At 49.6% G+C, this 19,363-nt stretch overlaps 1 protein-coding gene across 8 annotated transcripts in view; it reads left to right on the top strand.

Moving 5' to 3' along the window:
• LOC140734219 (fibroblast growth factor receptor 1-like) overlaps positions 1 to 19,363 on the top strand; it is a 188,477-nt gene that overhangs the window by 132,463 nt on the left and 36,651 nt on the right. For all 8 annotated transcript variants that reach the window (XM_073057905.1, XM_073057965.1, XM_073057946.1 and 5 more), the window contains 2 exons: positions 5,553 to 5,722; positions 14,541 to 14,664. In XM_073057905.1, coding sequence (XP_072914006.1) covers positions 5,553 to 5,722; positions 14,541 to 14,664 — 294 coding nt within the window. The remainder of the gene's footprint in view (positions 1 to 5,552; positions 5,723 to 14,540; positions 14,665 to 19,363) is intronic.

The raw sequence follows: 19,363 nt of genomic DNA, 5'->3' as shown, positions 1-19,363 counted from the left end.
TTCAGTGTGTTTGTGTTTATGGAAGTAACTTGGTAAACGTGTAGCTCGGGTGGTTGATGGTTGGGTTGGCAATCCATTTGCAAACGTTTCGTCACCGTGCGAGGAGACATCATCAGTGCGCTGGTCACTTGGGTGTGTCCTCGCACGGTGACGAAACTTGGCTTTTATACACTTACCGATCAGTTGATGGGTCATCATTACAGAAACCCAGTTGTGACGTAGGGAGAGGGGCTCATTGCATGGTGAACTCTTACATTGTCTGGAATCTTGCCCGCGCTGGCTTATGAATGGGATTGAGATCTACACGTCTGATTATCAAATTGTTAGTGGAAAACCATGCTTGTCTGTGTGTTCATATGCGTGCAGGCATGTGTCTTTGAGTAATATCGATCGAACCTGTCAGTTCTCACAGTTTTGGCCAGAGGTTTGCATCGCTCCCCTACAGCAGAGAATCAGGGACCTGAATTCAATGTCTATCATTGCTTTCCAACCGGACCTCTTGAGGCAGCTCAGGACACTCATCAACACGCACAAAGTGCCGGAGGAACTCAGCAGGCCCGGCAGCATCTCTGGAGAAGAGTACACAGCCAATGTTTCGGACAGAGGCTCTTCATCGGGGTGCCAGCTGCTTACTCTCTCCCATAGGAGCCGCCTGGCCTGCTGAGCTCCTCCAGCGTTCTGTGGGTGTTGCTTTGGACTTCCAGCATCTGCAGATTTCGTCTTTCTCGGGATACCGATGCCTTTCCACTGAAAGAGGGGCTCAGTCGCCACCAGCAAAGCTGCCTCTCAAGTGAGCAGCGGCTAAAACCGAGAACAGCTCCCAACATGAATGCTGGCTGGAGTTATCGGATGTAACGTATTCCACCTATAGGGGAGAAGGGACCTGATCTTAGGTGACCCATTTTACATCTCCCGGCCCTCACCCTCCCCGCCAGATGATTCCTACCAGGTGGCTGGTAATCTTGACTGAATGCTCATTGCCTTCAGAAGCGAACGCTGGAACTCTATACCTAACTGTGCCTCTGGCTCTCTTGATTAATCTGCCTGTTGGTTCTTCGTAAGGTCAGCCCATTCTGAAGTGTGTGATTTCCGTAATGAATGCAGAGATGAGACAATGGCATTCACAGGTGCACAGTGAATCCTTGTTTAGTGTGCCTGAAATGGCAATTTAAAGCTCGTCACTAAGGTTAAAAATTAAACGAGTTGTCTCCCACCTTGCCGCAGGGAAACCTGCTTGTCAGTGAAAGGGAATTTATTAATTTTGTCTTGTCACTGAAGGGTCTGTTTATTGCCCTTGAACTGTGTGTGGATACAGGGGCTGTTTCAGGGGCAGTTAAGACGCTGAGGATCTGGGTTCACGCACAGGCCCATAACACGTAAGGATGGCCAGCTTCATTTCCCAGTGGAAGTCACTGAGCCTAGTTTTACCTCACGTGCTGGAATCTAGGGCAACGAGCAAAACCGCTGGAGGAGTCGGCAGGTCATGCGGCATCTGTGGAGGGAAATGGACAGGCGGTGTTCTGGGGGTCAAGAACCTCCATCTGGACTGAGAGCCTGCACACTTGTCCAGATGGAACCTGAAACGTGACTGCCCCATCGGTATGCTGGTTTGACCACCTTGTCTGCTAGTAATTTCACTGATCCAGGCCACTGGGTCCAGTGGCAGCTAATTATTATAAACCTGGCGGAGACTCCACCCTGGATTCCAGAGAAGTATTCCCATTCACTCTGTAACACCTCTCATCTCCCTGTACGTCTGCAGCTTAACTAAAATAGATTTATTCCCCTTGGAGTTCTTTGCCACTTACCTACATCAGGGGTAATTAGCAGTAACCAATTAAGCACCAGCCCAGACACTTGAATCATCAGGACGTAGTACCGATTCTTGGTGCAAACAAACAGGGATAGTGCAGGTGGACAAAGTGGTCGGTATGGGCGTGATGGGCCGAAGGGCCTGTTTCTGTGCTCTACAACTGCACCTAACTCCCCCGTTGTAAGGATGTGGGAGGAAGCCGGAGCTCAGAGGAAACCCACACGGTCTTTGAGAGAAGTAATGGTTAGCGCGAAACTACTAGAGCCCGGAGGATTGGAGTTCAATTCCAGCGCTGTCTGTAAGGAGTTTGTACGTTCTCCCCATGACCACATGGGTTTCCTCAAGTGCTCTGGTTTCCTCCCACAGTCCAAAGTTAGTGGGTTAATTGGTCATTGCAAATTGTCCTGTGGTTAAATAGGTGGGATGTTGACTGGTGCGGCCCGTTGGGAGTGTGTGTTCCGCTCTGTATCTCTGAGTAAGATTTAAAATTTAAAACATGCAAACTCAGGCAGCATCCGAGCTGAGGACTGAACCCAGGTGGGGCTGAAGCTCTAAATGCTGCACCGTCTTGACCACCACACGGTGGTGAATTGGGTGGAGAAGATGGTCCTTTCAGTGATGAGATTACGTCCAGCTCAGCCCCGTCAGTACGCTCTGGCGCTCAGTGTGCTTTTAGCTTTTAATCTCAGGGAGCAGGTCAGGCACCGGATTACTTGAGGAGGCTTTTCATCGGGGGTACCAGCCAATGGCACCGGTCTCCCTCTGGGTTGACCATTCACCTCCCTTCTTCTGTTGGTGCCCACTCTGCCCCGCTGAAGCAGGCTGGATTCCTGCTTCAGCTGGTCACCATGTCTGGGCAGGAACGAATGTGCGTGCGCCCTGGTGCCCGGCTGACAGCTCAGCCCCAGCCCACCGTGCCCCGTGCAGCTGTCCTGCTGCCCCGCCACAGGCGGGCTCCGCTTCCCAGACGGAGCTTCCGGCTCTGAATTCCCGTGAACTTCTGCTGGACGCCCACAGCTCCTGCGGGTGACCGTGAGCCGTTTGTTGGAGCTGATCCTGGCGCTGGTGGCAAAGACACCGAATGGTGTGACCCTCTTCTGTACCATTGTTTAGTGGGGGGGGGGGGGGGGAATCAAAAAAAAGTGCGAAGACGCTGGAGTTTCCTCTTTGGAAACGTCCTATCCAAGGTGGAATCCTGTGGAAGGATGGAAGCCAGTGCTGGGGCCAGGAAAGCTTCAACCTGCCTCCCTGAGTGCCTTAAGTTCTGGCAGTGGGATTGGAACAGTTCCGGAACTGACTGAAAACACCTGTCCCATGGGCTAAGCTCTCCTTGCCAGTGCGTCCTTGGTTACAGATAACAGTTGCCCAGTAGGCAGAGCCTATATAAAAAAATAATGGATACAGCCCAGTCCATCATGGATAAAGCCCTCCTCACCCCCCACCCCCATTGAGCGCATCCATAAGGAGTTCTGTTGCAGAAATCCAGCATCCATCATCAAGGACCCCCACTACGCAGGTCATGCTATCTTCTTCTTGCTGCCACCGGCGAGGAAGTACAGGAGCCTCAGGACTCACACCAACAGGTTCAGGAACAGTTACTACCCCTCAGTCATCAGGTTCTTGAGCCGCAGGGGGGTTAACATCACTCACCCCAACATTGAACTGTTACCAATACCCATGGACTCACTTTCCATAAGACGTAGGAGTAGAATTAGGCCATTTGGCCCATCTGATCCTTTTTTCCCTCCTCAGCCCCACTCCCCGGACTTCTCCCCATAACGTTTGTTGCCGTGCCCAATCAAGAACCAATCAATCTCTGCCTTAAATACACCCAATGACCTGGCCTCCACAGCTGCCTGTGGTAACAAATTCCACGAATTCACCATCTTTCTAGGGCTCTCCATCAAATGTTCTCAATAGTTATTGCTTATTTATTTATTATAGTATTTGCATAGTTTGTTGTCTTTTGCACACGGGTTATGTTTGCTCGTCTTGTGTGCGTTGTTTCAGTGATTTTATGGTGTTTCCTTGTGTCTACTGTGAATGAGCACAAGAACAAGTATCTCACGGGTTGTATATGGTGATTATATTTGTACTTTGATAATAAATTTACTTTGAGCTGGGACAGAGTTTATCCCCTGTTAGTTAAGAACCTTTGGAGCTCCATTGTGTTAGAAGCGTCAGGGGCAGGGTGTTCTAAGGCAGAGGGAGGTGGGTTCTTGGGGAGGGATTGAAAGTTTACCATGAGTAGGCAGGAATGCAGAGTTGGATTGGCTACAATATTATTGAAGTGTGGAGCATGGGCAGTGTATTCTATCGTCATTTGTACTGAGATACAGTGAAAAGCTTGTCTTCAATTCTGTTCGCACGGATCGATTCATTCCACAGTACGCTGCAATTGAACAAGGTAAAGCAATAACTGTGCCAAATAAAGTGTAAAAGCTACAGAGAAAGTGTTATGGGCTTCCTCTTGCTCTTTGTTGGTAGTCATAGTCGTACAGTGCAGCCCAACTTGTGCTGACCAGGATGCCCGCCCGTCTGCCTGTGTTTGACCCACATGTGATGCCATTGCTCCTGTATTGTGCAGTTGATTGCCGTCCAGGGCCTGAAGCAGCCGCTGAACACGGTCTCGGGTGCACGGAGCCCCAGGGTTTGCGTTCGTGCTCTTGCCCATCTCGCACGGCAAGGCTGCGGTTTAAAATGCAAGCTGGGACGCGTAAACCCGTCCAGCGACGGATTAAAACAACCGTCTCCTTGTGCTCGCTGAAGATGACAGCTGCAAGCAGCCGCTGGCAGCTCTGACTGATGGCTCAGGAGCCGAGCTGGAACCAGCTTTGTCATCTCCTGATCTTAATCACGTATCAGTGCAGAAATAAAACCCAATACTATTTCAGGAATGTCAGAAGGATCAATGGCAGGTGGGGGAAGGGGCCAGGAAGACTCATGATCCCTGCTCTAGGCTATCACTTACACAGCCGATTGTAACTAGGCCCAGGCTGCCCCACTCAGCTCTGCTCAGGTTAATCCTCTCCCCCCCACCCCACCCCACCCCCACCCCCAGGTGGCTCTTGAGGCTCTTGATGTGATCTTCTACCAAAGGGATGTGTAGGGCTGGAAAGAACATTGGATTTTCTGGGATGAGGCAGCCTGATCAGAGTGAGGCAACATCATGGCAGGAAGGAACAATTCTATGAGGAGCGCATGTCAGTGCAAGAGGCAGGTGTCAGTGTGAGAACGCCCTCAGTCATCTCTCCATGGGTGCTCACTCACCACGTCCAAATGAGAGCCATCAGCTGGCTGAAAGGCACAGGTTTTGAGGGAGGAGGGCGAGGCAAAGAGCTTTGTTTGGGGGGGGGAAGGGGGGAAGCAGCTTGGTGGCTAGACAACAGGACTACTGAAGGTGGGGGCAAGAAGGGCACACCAGCGGGCACCGAATTGAAAGGTGGTGAAGGTTGGTGAGAGGAAGGTGTTTTGCTGTTGACTCAATGGAACAGGAGACAGCCCTTGTACCTCAGCCAGTTTTGATACAATGACATCCTGTGTGACCTGCTCCAAACCGGTGGTAACCTACACATCATTCTCTCCATTACAAAAATCAGCATTGAATGTAAAGCGCACCCCACAGCTAAAATGTGAACCTTGTTGGCTCTGGATGAGCATGTCTTGGTGTCAGCACGTGCCATCATCAGGCAGGACCCATGAGCTCTCGCTAAGTGACATGTCTCCTTGTTCTTGGCAGGGTCCCCGTACTGGGTTCAACCGGAGAAGATGGAGAAGAAACTCCATGCTGTGCCGGCGATGAAGACGGTGAAGTTCCGGTGCCCAGCAGCTGGTAACCCACCACCTGTTCTCCGCTGGTTGAAGAATGGCAAAGACTTCAAGCCAGATCACCGAATCGGTGGATACAAGGTAGGGTTCTAGCAGCAGCCTTGCCCGCAGACACACTTCAGGCTGAAGCCAGCTTTGAATGACTAAGCATCTGTGGGAAATTCACCCTGTTACCTGGAGGAGATGCTCAGTCACAGGAACTGGCATGTGGCCCCCTTCAGCTGCTCTGCTCTTCAATAAGATGGTGGTTGGTATTTTACCGCCAGCCCTTTATGCAGTGACCTTTGGTTTCCCTGGATCACCAACACTTTTCAATCTCTTGGCGTTTAAAGAGTACTGCATCTGACAAATTTTTTGTTCGACGGGTGTTGTTTATAATATTTTATAGTATGTTTCATGGTGGATAACTTCATATCCTTCCATGTTGCATGCTGCCCGTTATTGATCATGTCAGTGAGCTTGGATATATTACTCAGCACTGATCCTGTGGCACCCGCTGGTCACGGTCTCCTAACCTGAGAGCCAGCTAATGATTCGTTCTCTCTGTTTTCTGCCCATTGACCGATCCTCAAAGCTACGTTACTCCCAGTAGCTCCGGATATCTAGAACATCCAAATACACCGCATCACATTTATCAAATATTTTCCAATCCCAAAAAAAACCCAGCAGATGATGGTTCCCTTTCCAACATGCTGACTCTGTCCAATCTTTGTGTTACTTTCTAAGTGACACATATTCCGTCATTTTCCTCACAAGCAGTATCCGATGGTTTTCTCTCCTCCGCCTTTAAAAGTTGTGGTTATGGCATCTGTAGGAACCGTTCTGGAACTGGCATAGCTTTACACTCCTGATCTCACTTCCTCCTCCCTCGAGAGTTAGGGAAATCCAAGGGTTCGTTGCCTTCTTTGTGAAGAAATTTCTCCAAACCTCCGTCTTCAAATGGCCATCCCCTTTCTCTGTTTCCCTGGCTGTAGAGTCCTCAGTCAGGGGAGCCCTCAGAACAGATGGAAACGTTGACAATCCCCTCCCCACCCCACCCCCAACGAATGCTGTTCAACCTGCTGAGTTCCTCCAGCAGATAGTTTGTTGCTCCTGATCCCACCGTTTGCAGTCTCATGTGTGCCATCTGTCCATCTATTTACCTATTTAGAGAAACACCGTGGAACAATATTTCCGGCCCAACACCTCAACAATTTAAAACCAGCCCAATCACAGGACAATTTCCAATGACCAACTAACTGACTGTGGACTGTGGAAGGAAGCCAGAGCAGAAGAAACCCACACGGTCATGGGGAGAATTGAACTCTGAACTCCGTTCCAAGCTGTAACAGCACGCGCTAACAGCTACGCCACCGTGGTCTCTAAGAGTTTTATTAGTTAGAATGAGTGTTCTGTATCTAATTTTGAAAGAGCCAGCTTCTATATGGGACTCAATGACAGGATTGGCACTGAGTCACATTTAGCGATGGTCCAACAATCGGTCAAAGAGGGCTTGAGGAACATCTTGCACTGAAGAGGATTGGGGAGAGAATTCCAGGTCTGGGGGCAGGTGGGAAATGTAGGTAGGAAAGAGATTTCTACATATAATTGCACCATTTATACTAATCCCATGGTCTATAGTTTGCTCTGCCTTGGCAAAAGAGGTGCAGGGGGCTGGGGAAGTGGAGGAGGTGTTGGAGGTGGGAGGGGCCAGTGGCGGAGGATAGTGCCTTCTGTATAGATCTTAGCAGCCAGGTGTAAGAGGAGATTAAGTGTTCTGAAAGCCAAGGATGCAGTAATAAAATCCCAGGTGCCAGTTAAAGCAAATCCTAGCAGGTTTGCTGTAGAGTTGTCTGGCTGCTGAGCTCTGTGCATCAGATATCAGTGCCTCCAGCAAAGGCTTAGTGCTCCATAAAAAGCACTCATCTTTAATGAGCCAACTTCTTTTGTTTCATTTTAATGGACTGCATTCCCGCCAACTCTTTGAATTGATCTGTGCTGCGCTGAACTGTCGGAGTTTTGTTTTATTTAACTCTTCAAAGGTACTTGAGCGCCTGTTCTGCGCGTAAATCTGAGCAATGAGGAGGTTGGCGAAGAGGTGCTGTGGGGAGCGTTGGCGAGCCGGACTGAGTGCCGGCGTAGAGTGATGTGTTTGGTGCCCTGCACTGGCTCCCCCGCAGCAGCCCTGAGCTCCCTTGCCCACAGGGCTGAAACTGAGACTGTTGGATTGTTTTTTCTCTGCTGGCGAACATAACAAGGGATTAAGTGAAGCAAAATGTTCTTGGGTTTCCGTAACACCTTTCGCAATCCTTCCCAGAAGTCACTGAGCTGTTTCAGAAGCACAGGTCCTTGTCGTACTGCAGGAACGGAGGTGGCTAGAGCGCGCAGCAAGCTTCCGCAGATGGCGCTCAATAATTTTGAAAGCATTCCCTTTTCAGAATGGCGTCACCTCTGGAAAGAGCTTCTCCCGAGGTTATGTTGAGAAGGGTGACAGTGAAGGTGCTCCCTCAGTTCTCCTGGAGTTTGGCCCAGTGACAATGAAGAGCCAGCAACATATTGGGCCGGCACGGTTAGTGCAACGCCTTACAGTGCCAGCAGCCCAGGTTCAATTCCCACCTCTGTCTGTAAGGAGTTAGTAACTTCTCTCCATGACCGTGACGGTTTCCTCCCGATGCTCCCGTTTCTTCCTACGTCCCAAGATTTGAGTTAATCGGTCACATAGGTGTAATTGGGCTCAGTGGGCCGGAAAGAACTGGTACGATGTGGTATCTCTAAATAAGCAGATAAACAAACATCAGATAAATAATAAATAAATCAAATGAGCAATCAAGTCGGAAAGAGTGTCAGATTAGTTTTGGCAAATAACTGCAGTAGTAAGTTGTTTATCATTATCACTTGCATTGAGATACAGTGAAAAGACTTTGCATACTGTCCACCCACATCTTTCCCTAAACAAGTCCAAGTCACTGTTCCCTCCAATCTGCGTAGGTGCATGGCCCCACAGTAACTGAAATACTCCCGTGCACATAGCCTTTGTTGCCATGCGGCTAGAATTTTCTTTTATATCATGTTAATATAGTTTTCAAATACCCTGTCATTAATTTTGTATTAATGAAAATAATCCATCAATTTTTGAAATAATAATAATAAAACATTTAAAGAGTCACAGAGTTTTCAGGCCATGTAGAAGTTTCCTGCTCAGAGCAGTGGTTAGTCTGTGCATCTGTAAAATAAAATCAGAGGGAGTGTTGATGAGGGTATAACAAAGGGTGAAAAATAACACTGTCGAGTAGAGTGTTACAGAGAAAGCTACCCCGGTATAGGTAGACAATAAAGTACAAGAGCCATGATGAGTTAGATTGGGAGATCAAGAGGTCCATTCAAGAGTTTGCTGACAGCAGGATAACAGTGACCTCTTGTAGATTTCCCAGTTAGGCATCGTCCTGTGATGTTTATAAGGGAGTTGCAAGTTTGACAGGGCTGGGAACAGTGTTGCTGGGTCCACATTTGGTGTTGATGTTGGAGGTATCATTAGTGAGTCTCCAAGTGGGACTTGGGTCATCCTGAGGGAGGGTCCACATGTTCAAATAACAACACCAGAGTCCCTTCATACTTCTACTAGCTACTTGCTGCATATTTGCTCCGCTTGTCAAGTTCTTTTCCCACAGCTCCGCAGATGCAAGAGTAAATCCAATTGTTATGATATTGGATTACTTCTGTATAATGACACGGCTGAGATAATCCAGATAATGGATCACCCCACTCAGGATGTGAAGGGATTTTATTAAAAATGGTGTGCCCTTTCACCATTTCTAATAAACTCCCTTGAAATCTGTAATGCACTTCATTGCCACTCAAATTGGTGGCCTTTACCTGTGAGAGTGTTTCATCTGGACTGCCGGAACTTTGCAGGATTCTTGTATCCTGAAAACCACTCCTCTGTTGTATTTATGAATATGGGTGGACCCTTCAGCCCACTGACTCCATACTGTCCTGTTTTCACTAATCCCATTTTTTTCCCTCCCCACATTCCCATCAACTCCCCCCAGATTCTACTCCTCACTCACACATCGCCGGGAGGGGTGGGGTTGCAATTTACAGCAGCCAATCACTCTAACAACTCGCACCTCTTTGGTTTACGGACAGAAACTAGACCATAAAGAACCTTTTGCAGGTGCTGGAAATCCAAAGCAACACACACGAAGTGCTGGAAGAGCTCAGCAGGTCAGGCAGCATCTACGGAAATAAACAAACAGTTGACTTTTCGGGTGGAGACCCTTCTTGAGATCTGGAAAGGGGCGGGGGAAGACACCAGAATAAAAAAGGTGGGGGACACTGAAGCATCTGAGAGAAACGTGAAGTGACAGGAAGAACGTGCAAACTCCCCGCTGTGCCAAATGCACTCGGACCCAGTGCATTCCTGCAGATGGAAACAGGAACACAATCTATTAAAGACTCTGGTGGGGCTGTATTACATTCAATTTTGTTTGCCCCTTTATAGGACGGATTTGGAAAAAGTCTTTGGGGAGAGTTTTGAAGGGTTTACCGGGATGCTGCCCAGATTAGAGGTTATGTTCTGTAAGGAGAGGTTGGACACACTCTAGTTGTTTCCTGTGAAGTGTCAGAAGTTTACAAGAGGCGTGGATAGAGTGGACGAAGGGTCAAAGTGTCGAATACCAGAGGACATGGATTTGAGGTGGGAGGGGGATAAGTTGGAAGGAGATGTGCGGGGCAGGGTTTTTTTTTAACCTGGACTGCGCTACCAGGTGTGGTGATGATGGAAGGCACCATGCAGGTGTTAAGAAGATCTTAGATAGGCACATGAATGTGCTAAAAATGGAGGGATACAGACCATGTGCAGACAGAAGGGATTAGTTTGGTTCGGCTTTTAATTAGTTCTGCACGATATTGAACTAATAGCAATGTTGATCGAAGATGCTGAGTGCCATAGGGGAAGTTTGTGGATGTTGAGTTAGAGTACTCTTTTCCCCCAGAAGGACATGGAATGCTTAATGAGGACTAGACGTTTTCTGTCCCAGTAACACGCAGCCAATTTTAACCGCCCCACCCCCCCCCCCCCCCCCCGAGTCTCTAATCCAGCAAGATTTTTCGGAAGCCATGCAGCCTTGCCTCAGCCGGAGACCCAGGTGAAACCTAACACTGGCCTCGAGACTGATTGTTTCTACAGCTTGGCTGGGATGAAAGGGCCCCTGCTCTACAGGCTCAGCTGTTTGACACCAGCAGCAGCCAGATGTGCTGGAGTCACAGCTCTGGCAACAGCAGGCCTGTGGCATGGCGGATGAAACAGATTATTCCGTCGCTCACAGACAGAGCCAGGGTCACCGGCCGGAGGGTGGGGAGGGGGTGGTCAGAGGGAAGGTGGTCCAGTGTCGCATTCAACCCCCAGTACATTCCCAGGGAGCAGTAAGGTTCCATTCGGTCTGCCTCTGCAGCATTTAACCCCTCTGTGCTGAACATCAGCGGCCAAGGTTTAAGAACTTACACTGCTCCTCCACAGCCTTTTGCCCTGTCCAGGGTCTGTCGAGGAGATGGGTTGCTGCAGCTGCCCACCTCAGCTCAGAGATGGGTGAAGTGCCTCCATTCATAAGGCTTAGGCCTTTGAAAAGTCCACCTACCCACCCTTGAGATCAGAATCAGATTTATTATCATTGGCATCTGTTGTGAAATTTGTTAACTTAGTAGCAGCAGTTCAATGCAAATCATAATAGAGAAAAAAAGATAAAAAATTAATTAGTAAATAAATCAGCTGCAGTATATGTATATTGAATACAGTAAAAATCAAGTCGAGTCACTTTTTATCGTCATTTTGACCATAGCTGCTGGTACAGTATACAGTGAAAATGAGACAACGTTTTTCAGGACCATGGTGCTACAAGAACAATACAAAAACTACACTAGACTACAGATCTACCCAGGACTGCATAAAATACAGAGAACAGTGCAGTCAGTACAATAAATAATAAACAAGACAATAGGCACAGCAGAGGGGCAGTAAATGGAGTTAATGGAAAATCAAAAACAGAGGATTCATCAGATGATGCTGTGGATGAGGAAACCAAGAGCAGAGATCAGATCGTAAAGGGAGCAATAGAGGGATTAATAAGAGAATACTCCAGTGAGCTGAATGCTTCCCAAGATCAAGATGCACATCCCAGAGGGAAGAAAAAAGGATAAACGTGACCTTATTTCTTGATAAATTAACAAATGCAGAGTTACTCTCAAGAAACTCAAAGAAGAAAAAGGTGAAAAAAAGACAAGAAGTTGAAAATAAAGAGACAAGATAGAGAGAAAGAACAGAAGCAAAACAGAAAGGCATGAAAGAGAAGGAAAGTGAGAAAGAAAAAGATTGGGATAAGGAGAAAGAAGCCAGACCGGACAGAATCAAAGATCGAAGTACATCCAGAACTGTCAAAACCACTTCCTGCAACCTCAGAGTCAACTCCTGCAACTACCATGGAGGAGCCCCAGAACCTGAAATAGTTTTCACGGCCACAAGACTCACCTGTCAAGCAGAGTAACATCCCTCAAGAGTAAGGAAGCCTCCACAGTGATTAAATCTTTAGGCCTGAATGGGACAACTTAATAGCGAAGCATAAATTCCAACTCAATATTTCAGTAATACCTGAGTAATGTTGTAAATATGTTGTTTGATTATGCATTATTTGTGATATACTTAATTCATTATGGTTCTATGTGCAAAATACATGAAAATGGCATACATCATCACACCACATGTGTCATACGCGTGTGCCTCACATGTTGGTGCATGCCAACATACATGAGTTATCTTCCAGCTCCCTTTTTCTTCTAATTAGTTTAACATTTTGGAGTTGCAAATCACAACAGAAAGAAAGCTACACCAGCTGTCATCTCCTCAGTGGCAGCCTTGGTCGCCCAGTGACAGAGGCTCCCTGCAGTGCCCATTGGCTTCCTTCCTGCAAGCACAGGCTCAAAGTGAGAGAGTGGCAGTTTAAGGGAGATATGAGAGGTGCATTTTTCACCCAGTGTAGTTCTATCCAGAGTGAGCTGCCAGAGGAGGTGGTGGAGGCAGGAATGGTAACAATATTTGAGAGGCATATGGGCAGGACATCAAAACCGTGTAATCACGTGGCATGGCAGTCAGCATTGACACAGTGGGCAGAAGGGCCTTTTCTGCTCTCTAACTCCGAGTTGATTCAGTCATAAAGCAGGATACTGGGAGCTCGGTAGAGCAGGTTTTGAATTAACGTGTGTCTGTCTGTCTGTGTTGGCATTTGTAGTATGTTCTGAAGTTCTTGCTCTCATTTCCGTGAGTTTTCCCCTGACCTGCTCGTGGACGCTGGAGCCCTCTCTTTGCTCCAGCCAGCTGGTGGGGCTGAGCAAGGCCAGCAGCTTTCAAGATTTATTCTGGCTCACCCTCACCCCTCTGTGAAGGAGAGAGCTATGGGCTTGGCTCCCGTTATAGAGATGTGTTCAGCTATCTTAAGGTGCAGGACAGAGGGAGCACTGCAGTGTCTCCAGTAACCCAAGGGTGCGAGTTACTGATTTCATTGCAGGACAGGCTTTGTAGGACTAACCCTTCACCACCCCATGGCCTTGGCCAATATTTTCCCTGGTGTCATTAAAATTTATGCTCTCATCACCGTCAAACCAGAATATATAGGAGCTTAATTTGCTGGGAAGTAAGTGAGATATTTAAATATACTGTATGTCTCAGAAGTTACAAATTCCTGAAGGGTTCTGCTGATCCCAGGGAGAGCTATTCAGTTCCCTAGGTTTATTTGGATCTTTACATTAGATCCCTTTGTACCATAATAGCAACCTGCTATTGTCACGCTGTAACAAGGCAATGAAGCATAAACTAGCCAGCTGCTCCTTGCAGCTCACGCACAGTTGTGTAGGTGTGGCTGTTGGAATTGAGATGAAGTTGGAGAGCTCCAGGTGTCCACGGCGAGATTCTGGAGTGCCTTGTAACCGGCCATCCTCGAGACGTGGACAGCTACAGACTGTAGTTGCCATTCTGGAACTTCCCATGCTCTCCCCGCCTCCTGATCGTTGGCCATCTAGGTCGGAACAAAACCTACTCCTGTTTGATCCTGTCAAGCTTGTGCCTCCTGATCTGTTTCATGGAGATGGTCATGCTTATACACCACAATTTAATGGTCCTTTCTCCTTCACAGAACAACCAGTTACATCCTCGTAACTCTCCTGCATTTCCGGCATCCTTGTTTGTCTCCCTGCTGCCCTCACCCTTCCCAGAGCGAGCCGACCCCTTTCCCATGGTGAGGTGATCAAGACCATCGATGGCCCTCCAGACACAGTCTCATTGTATTTCGTGTGGTCCTTGTATTCTCATCTAAGAGCAATAAAGGGAAGGTATCCTGTATGCCGTTTTATCCACTCCATCTAACTGTCTTGTTACAGAGGTCTATGATAAGTTGTCCCTGATCGCTCAATGCTCAAGTCTTCAACCATTTATCATATAGTCCCTCACCAAAATTTCTCCCATTCTACCGTTCCCCCTCCCTAAATCCATGACCTCTTGCTTCTCCAGATGTTCTTTTACTGTTTTGTGCCCAGAGCATGTGTACTTGGATAGCACTGGACCCAGTGCTGAGCCCTGCAAGATTCCGGCCACTGAGAATGAGGAGCAGTTTCTGCACCTTCACCTTGATACTGTCTTTCAGTAGTTCACAGAAATGAAGGTGACCCTCCCTCTTGTTTCATTTGATTGTTAACTGTAGGCTTGGGCCCTTTTCCTTACAAGGAGAGTGCGATGCCTACGGCCCTGAGCCGGCCCCAGAGCACTAGCATGCACTGGAGCGGAAGCTCGGCTGGGCCGGGTCAGGGCTGTTAGCTCCTGGGTGAGCTGGTTTAACCCGGCTGCCTCCAGTATTCACGTTGTTGCCTTCTCTCGCAGGTCCGATGGCAGCACTGGAGTCTCATCATGGAGGGGGTTGTACCTTCAGACAAGGCCAATTACACCTGCGTGGTGGTTAACCAGTACGGCAGCATCAACCACACCTACCAGCTGGACGTTGTCGGTAGGAAACCCGGGCATTCGTTTTAACAGAATAAGTGGTGTTGTTTATTAACGGCATTGGCCTTACTGATCTCCGAACATTCAGCTTGTTCTCTGCCTCCAAGCCCAGGTGCATTGTTTCTCTTTCTAGTGAGTGCAGAATGTCTGATGCATGGATGCACCAACATTGAGCTAAGGACCCCTTCTGCATCATTATTATCTAATGTGTTTATATTGATTCTGGGTTTTGTTTCATCATTGTGTTCTTTATCTTACTGTGGTTGTGAGGCTTTGTGCTGCATCAGATCCGGAGTAACAATTGTTTTGTTCTCCTTTGTAGCTGTGTACTGAAACTGGCATTTAACAGTCTTGAATCTTTTCCCCTACCTTGCCTGTCTTGGTGCTGTTCTGTTCCATTCCTGAGTCAGGACGTACTGAACAGTAGAGTTCCAACTCAGCCTGTCCTCCACAGACCGCAGTTGGCCAGAGCAGGACCGCATGCTGGGCGTTTTCTATCCTGTCTTTGTAAATGTCCCGAATAGTGGGAAATTGACATCTACAGATACACTGGCCTGTCCGTACCACTCTCTGCAGAGTCCTACAATTGAGGGAAGTACAGTTCCCATACCAGGTAGTGACGCAGCCAGTCAGGATGCTCTTAATTGTGCCCCTGTAGAAAGTTCTTAGAATTTGGGGGCCCATCCCAAACTCCTTCAACCGTCTGAGGTGAAAGAGGCGCCATTGTGCCTTTTTCACCACGCAGCCAGTAGGTACAGACCACGTGAGATGCTCAGTGATGTTTATGACGAGGAACTTAAAGCTGTTCACCCTCTCAACCCCAGATCCACTGATGTCAATAGGAGTTAGCCTGTCTCCATTCCCTCTGTAGACCACAACCAGCTCCTTTGTTTTTGTGACGTTGAGGGAGAGGTTATTTCCTTTACACCACCGTGTCGGGGTGATGACTTCCTCTCTGTCGTCTGTTTCATTATTATTGGAGATTAGGCCAATCAGTGTAGTGTCGTCAGCAAATTTAATTAGCAGATTGGAGCTGTGGGAGATGACACAGTCATGGGTATACAGAGGGTGAGGTATAATAGTGTGTGTATAGCAGTGAGGTGGTGTGTAATGAGTGGATAATGTGTAACACTGCTGGTATGTAATGATGTGTGTAACAGTGAAGTGGTGTGCGAAAATGTGTGTAACAGTGGTGTGTAACACTAGTGATGCGTGACAAAGTGTGTAAGAGTGTGGTGTATAAGGTTGGATTGGAGCGTAATACTCTGATGATATGGAATGATATTGGTGGTTAATGTTGTGTGCAAAAGTGCTGTGTATAATGTATGCAAGGCTGAGGCGGAGTGGATGTAATGGTGTGGTGTGAAACAATGTGCTCAAAGCTGGCGTGGTGTGTAACAATGTTCGTCACACGTGCAGGCTGCTGCCACCAGCAGCACACTCGAGCCAGTTAAAACTGATTTGAATTTTATTGCATTCCATTAAGGCAAGGAATTCTTGGCCCAAACAGGGCAAAAAGCCTATTTGTTAATGCTGATTAGATGCAACTCGGACAGGCTTTTTGTGAAATGACTGTGCCTGTGTTTGCTTGGTTTGGCCTTTGACCATTCCCTCCCCATGAATCAGTAGGATGTTTATTTTCTGTCCTTGATGGGTCACTTGCTGGCTGGTATCAGGAAAGGAAGCATTTGTGTTAATGTTTGGCTGTGCTGGTGTTTGAATGGACTCTCATTGCTTGCAGTTTACTTCTGCTCAGCCTTATCTTCAACTGTCAGGAAGCTTCCACCTCCTCCTCTCCGTCACCTCTTCATCAGTGTTTACAACAAAGTGTCTGGTCTTTGCTGTGTCTGTTTGTCTGTCAGTGCTCCGGTAACACTGAGGGGTGGGGGGGGGGGGGGTGTGTGTGTGGTGTGTGTACACGCACACGCGCGTGAACGCCACTCCACAGGTGTGAGCATAAAGTTTGCAGAGCAGGGAGAGTACCACCATCCGAGGGAGACGTCAATCCTGAACGCAGTCTATGCTCGAGAACGTAGGAATCGTTTGGGAGAAAGTTCTGGGCGACCGTTGGGCGGTGCATGCGCTAGACGATAGGGATTGCCTGGTTTTCACAATGCTGTGTGTGGGGATCGTCTGTGCGTACATGGGAATCGGAACTAGGACTCCAATTCTGGGACTCTGTCTCAATCCCCAATCAGTCACTAATTTCAAACTGTTTGGAGATCTAGAGATTCAGATATTTCTTCAACTTTTTGTTCTGCTCAGACTTTGTCTTTTCTCCTATTTGTCTGCTGCTCCCCTCCAACACATACCCACACTCCCCTCCGGCACATACCCGCATTCCCCTCCAACACATACCCGCACTCCCCTGCAACACAAACCCACACTCCCCCCAACACATACCCACACTCCCCTCCAACACATACCCACACTCCCCTCCGGCACATACCCACACTCCCTCCAACACGTACCCACACTCCCCTCCGGCACATACCCACACTCCCCTCCGGCACATACCCACACTCCCCTCCAACACATACCCACACTCCCTCCAACACGTACCCACACTCCCCTCCGACACATACCCACACTCCCCTCCGGCACATACCCACACTCCCCTCCAACACATACCCACACTCCCCTCCGACACATACCCACACTCCCCTCCGACACATACCCGCACTCCCCTCCGACACATACCCACACTCCCCTCCGACACATACCCACACTCCCCTCCGGCACATACCCACACTCCCCTCCAACACATACCCACACTCCCTCCAACACGTACCCACACTCCCCTCCGACACATACCCACACTCCCCTCCGGCACATACCCACACTCCCCTCCAACACATACCCACACTCCCCTCCGACACATACCCACACTCCCCTCCAACACATACCCGCACTCCCCCCAACACGTACCCGCACTCCCCCCAACACGTACCCGCACTCCCCCCAACACGTACCCACACTCCCCCCAACACATACCCACACTCCCAACATATACCCGCACTCCCCCAACACATACCCACACTCCCCTCCGGCACATACCCACACTCCCCTCCAACACGTACCCGCACTCCCCCCAACACGTACCCGCACTCCCCCCAACACGTACCCACACTCCCCCCAACACATACCCACACTCCCAACACATACCCGCACTCCCAACACATACCCGCACTCCCCCAACACGTACCCACACTCCCCTCCAACACGTACCCACACTCCCAACACATACCCGCACTCCCAACATATACCCGCACTCCCCCAACACATACCCACACTCCCTCCAACACGTACCCACACTCCCCTCCGACACATACCCACACTCCCCTCCGGCACATACCCACACTCCCTCCAACACGTACCCACACTCCCCCCAACACATACCCACACTCCCAACACATACCCGCACTCCCAACATATACCCGCACTCCCCCAACACATACCCACACTCCCTCCAACACGTACCCACACTCCCCTCCGACACATACCCACACTCCCCTCCGGCACATACCCACACTCCCCTCCGACACATACCCACACTCCCCTCCGGCACATACCCACACTCCCCTCCAACACATACCCACACTCCCTCCAACACGTACCCACACTCCCCTCCGACACATACCCACACTCCCCTCCGGCACATACCCACACTCCCCTCCAACACATACCCACACTCCCCTCCGACACATACCCACACTCCCCTCCAACACATACCCACACTCCCCTCCAACACGTACCCGCACTCCCCCCAACACGTACCCACACTCCCCCCAACACTTACGCACACTCCCAACACATACCCACACTCCCAACACATACCCGCACTCCCAACATATACCCGCACTCCCCCAACACATACCCACACTCCACTCCGGCACATACCCACACTCCCCTCCGGCACATACCCACACTCCCCTCCAACACGTACCCGCACTCCCCCCAACACGTACCCGCACTCCCCCCAACACGTACCCACACTCCCCCCAACACATACCCACACTCCCAACATATACCCGCACTCCCCCAACACGTACCCGCACTCCCCCCAACACGTACCCGCACTCCCCCCAACACGTACCCACACTCCCCCCAACACGTACCCACACTCCCAACACATACCCGCACTCCCAACATATACCCGCACTCCCCCAACACGTACCCACACTCCCCTCCAACACGTACCCACACTCCCCCCAACACATACCCACACTCCCAACACATACCCGCACTCCCAACACATACCCACACTCCCCTCCAACACGTACCCGCACTCCCCCCAACACGTACCCGCACTCCCCCCAACACGTACCCACACTCCCCCCAACACATACCCACACTCCCAACACATACCCACACTCCCAACACATACCCGCACTCCCAACACATACCCGCACTCCCCCAACACATACCCACACTCCCCTCCAGCACATCAACACATACCAACACTCCCCTCCAACACATACCCACACGCCCCTACACACCCACCCTCGTTCATGCATCTCTCCCCACCTCTCTCCCACCTCCCCCTCTCTCTCCCCCCCACTCTCCCCTGTGCCCCCATTTCCCTCCCTCTCACCCCCTCCCCTCCCTCTCTTCCTCCCCTCCTGATGAGCAACACCACCTTACCGCGATTGCAGATGGTACCCACCGTTGGTGTGGGGGGTGGATTTAGTTCAGCTGCTTGC

Source organism: Hemitrygon akajei, chromosome 1 (genome assembly GCF_048418815.1).
Source record: "Hemitrygon akajei chromosome 1, sHemAka1.3, whole genome shotgun sequence".
In the NCBI taxonomy this organism is placed as follows: Eukaryota; Metazoa; Chordata; class Chondrichthyes; order Myliobatiformes; family Dasyatidae; genus Hemitrygon; species Hemitrygon akajei.
This window is presented reverse-complemented; position numbering and strand designations above follow the sequence as displayed.